This window comes from Penaeus monodon, chromosome 25, assembly GCF_015228065.2.
Source record: "Penaeus monodon isolate SGIC_2016 chromosome 25, NSTDA_Pmon_1, whole genome shotgun sequence".
In the NCBI taxonomy this organism is placed as follows: Eukaryota; Metazoa; Arthropoda; class Malacostraca; order Decapoda; family Penaeidae; genus Penaeus; species Penaeus monodon.
Window position 1 is genome coordinate 10,432,313 of NC_051410.1, and position 243 is coordinate 10,432,555.

The 243-nt window shown below is 44.0% G+C and overlaps 1 protein-coding gene across 1 annotated transcript in view; it reads left to right on the top strand.

The window, feature by feature from the left end:
• Window positions 1-243, top strand: part of LOC119589538 (ATPase family AAA domain-containing protein 5-like) — a gene marked incomplete in the record, with an annotated part of 13,963 nt that overhangs the window by 8,680 nt on the left and 5,040 nt on the right. Inside the window, 1 exon segment of the mRNA XM_037938139.1 lies at window positions 1-162. Within this exon segment, the coding sequence (XP_037794067.1) occupies window positions 1-162 (162 nt within the window).

The following is a 243-nucleotide window of genomic DNA, read 5'->3' on the forward strand; positions in this document are numbered from 1 at the left end:
ACAAAAGATCAAGACTGAGTGGGGCAAAGGGGAAAAAGAAGGAAGCTGAGGAAAAGGGTGAAGATAAAGACACTTCACTTCCCTTGTGGCAGGAGAGAATTCCGAATGCATGGACACAAGTTTTTGCACCCAAACATACCAGTCAAGTCATCGGTAATACAGGTATAGACCAATCTTATTTATGTTTACTGTTTGGAGGAAATAGATCAGAAAATGTATGTGGGATGGGGAGGGGGGGTGGGC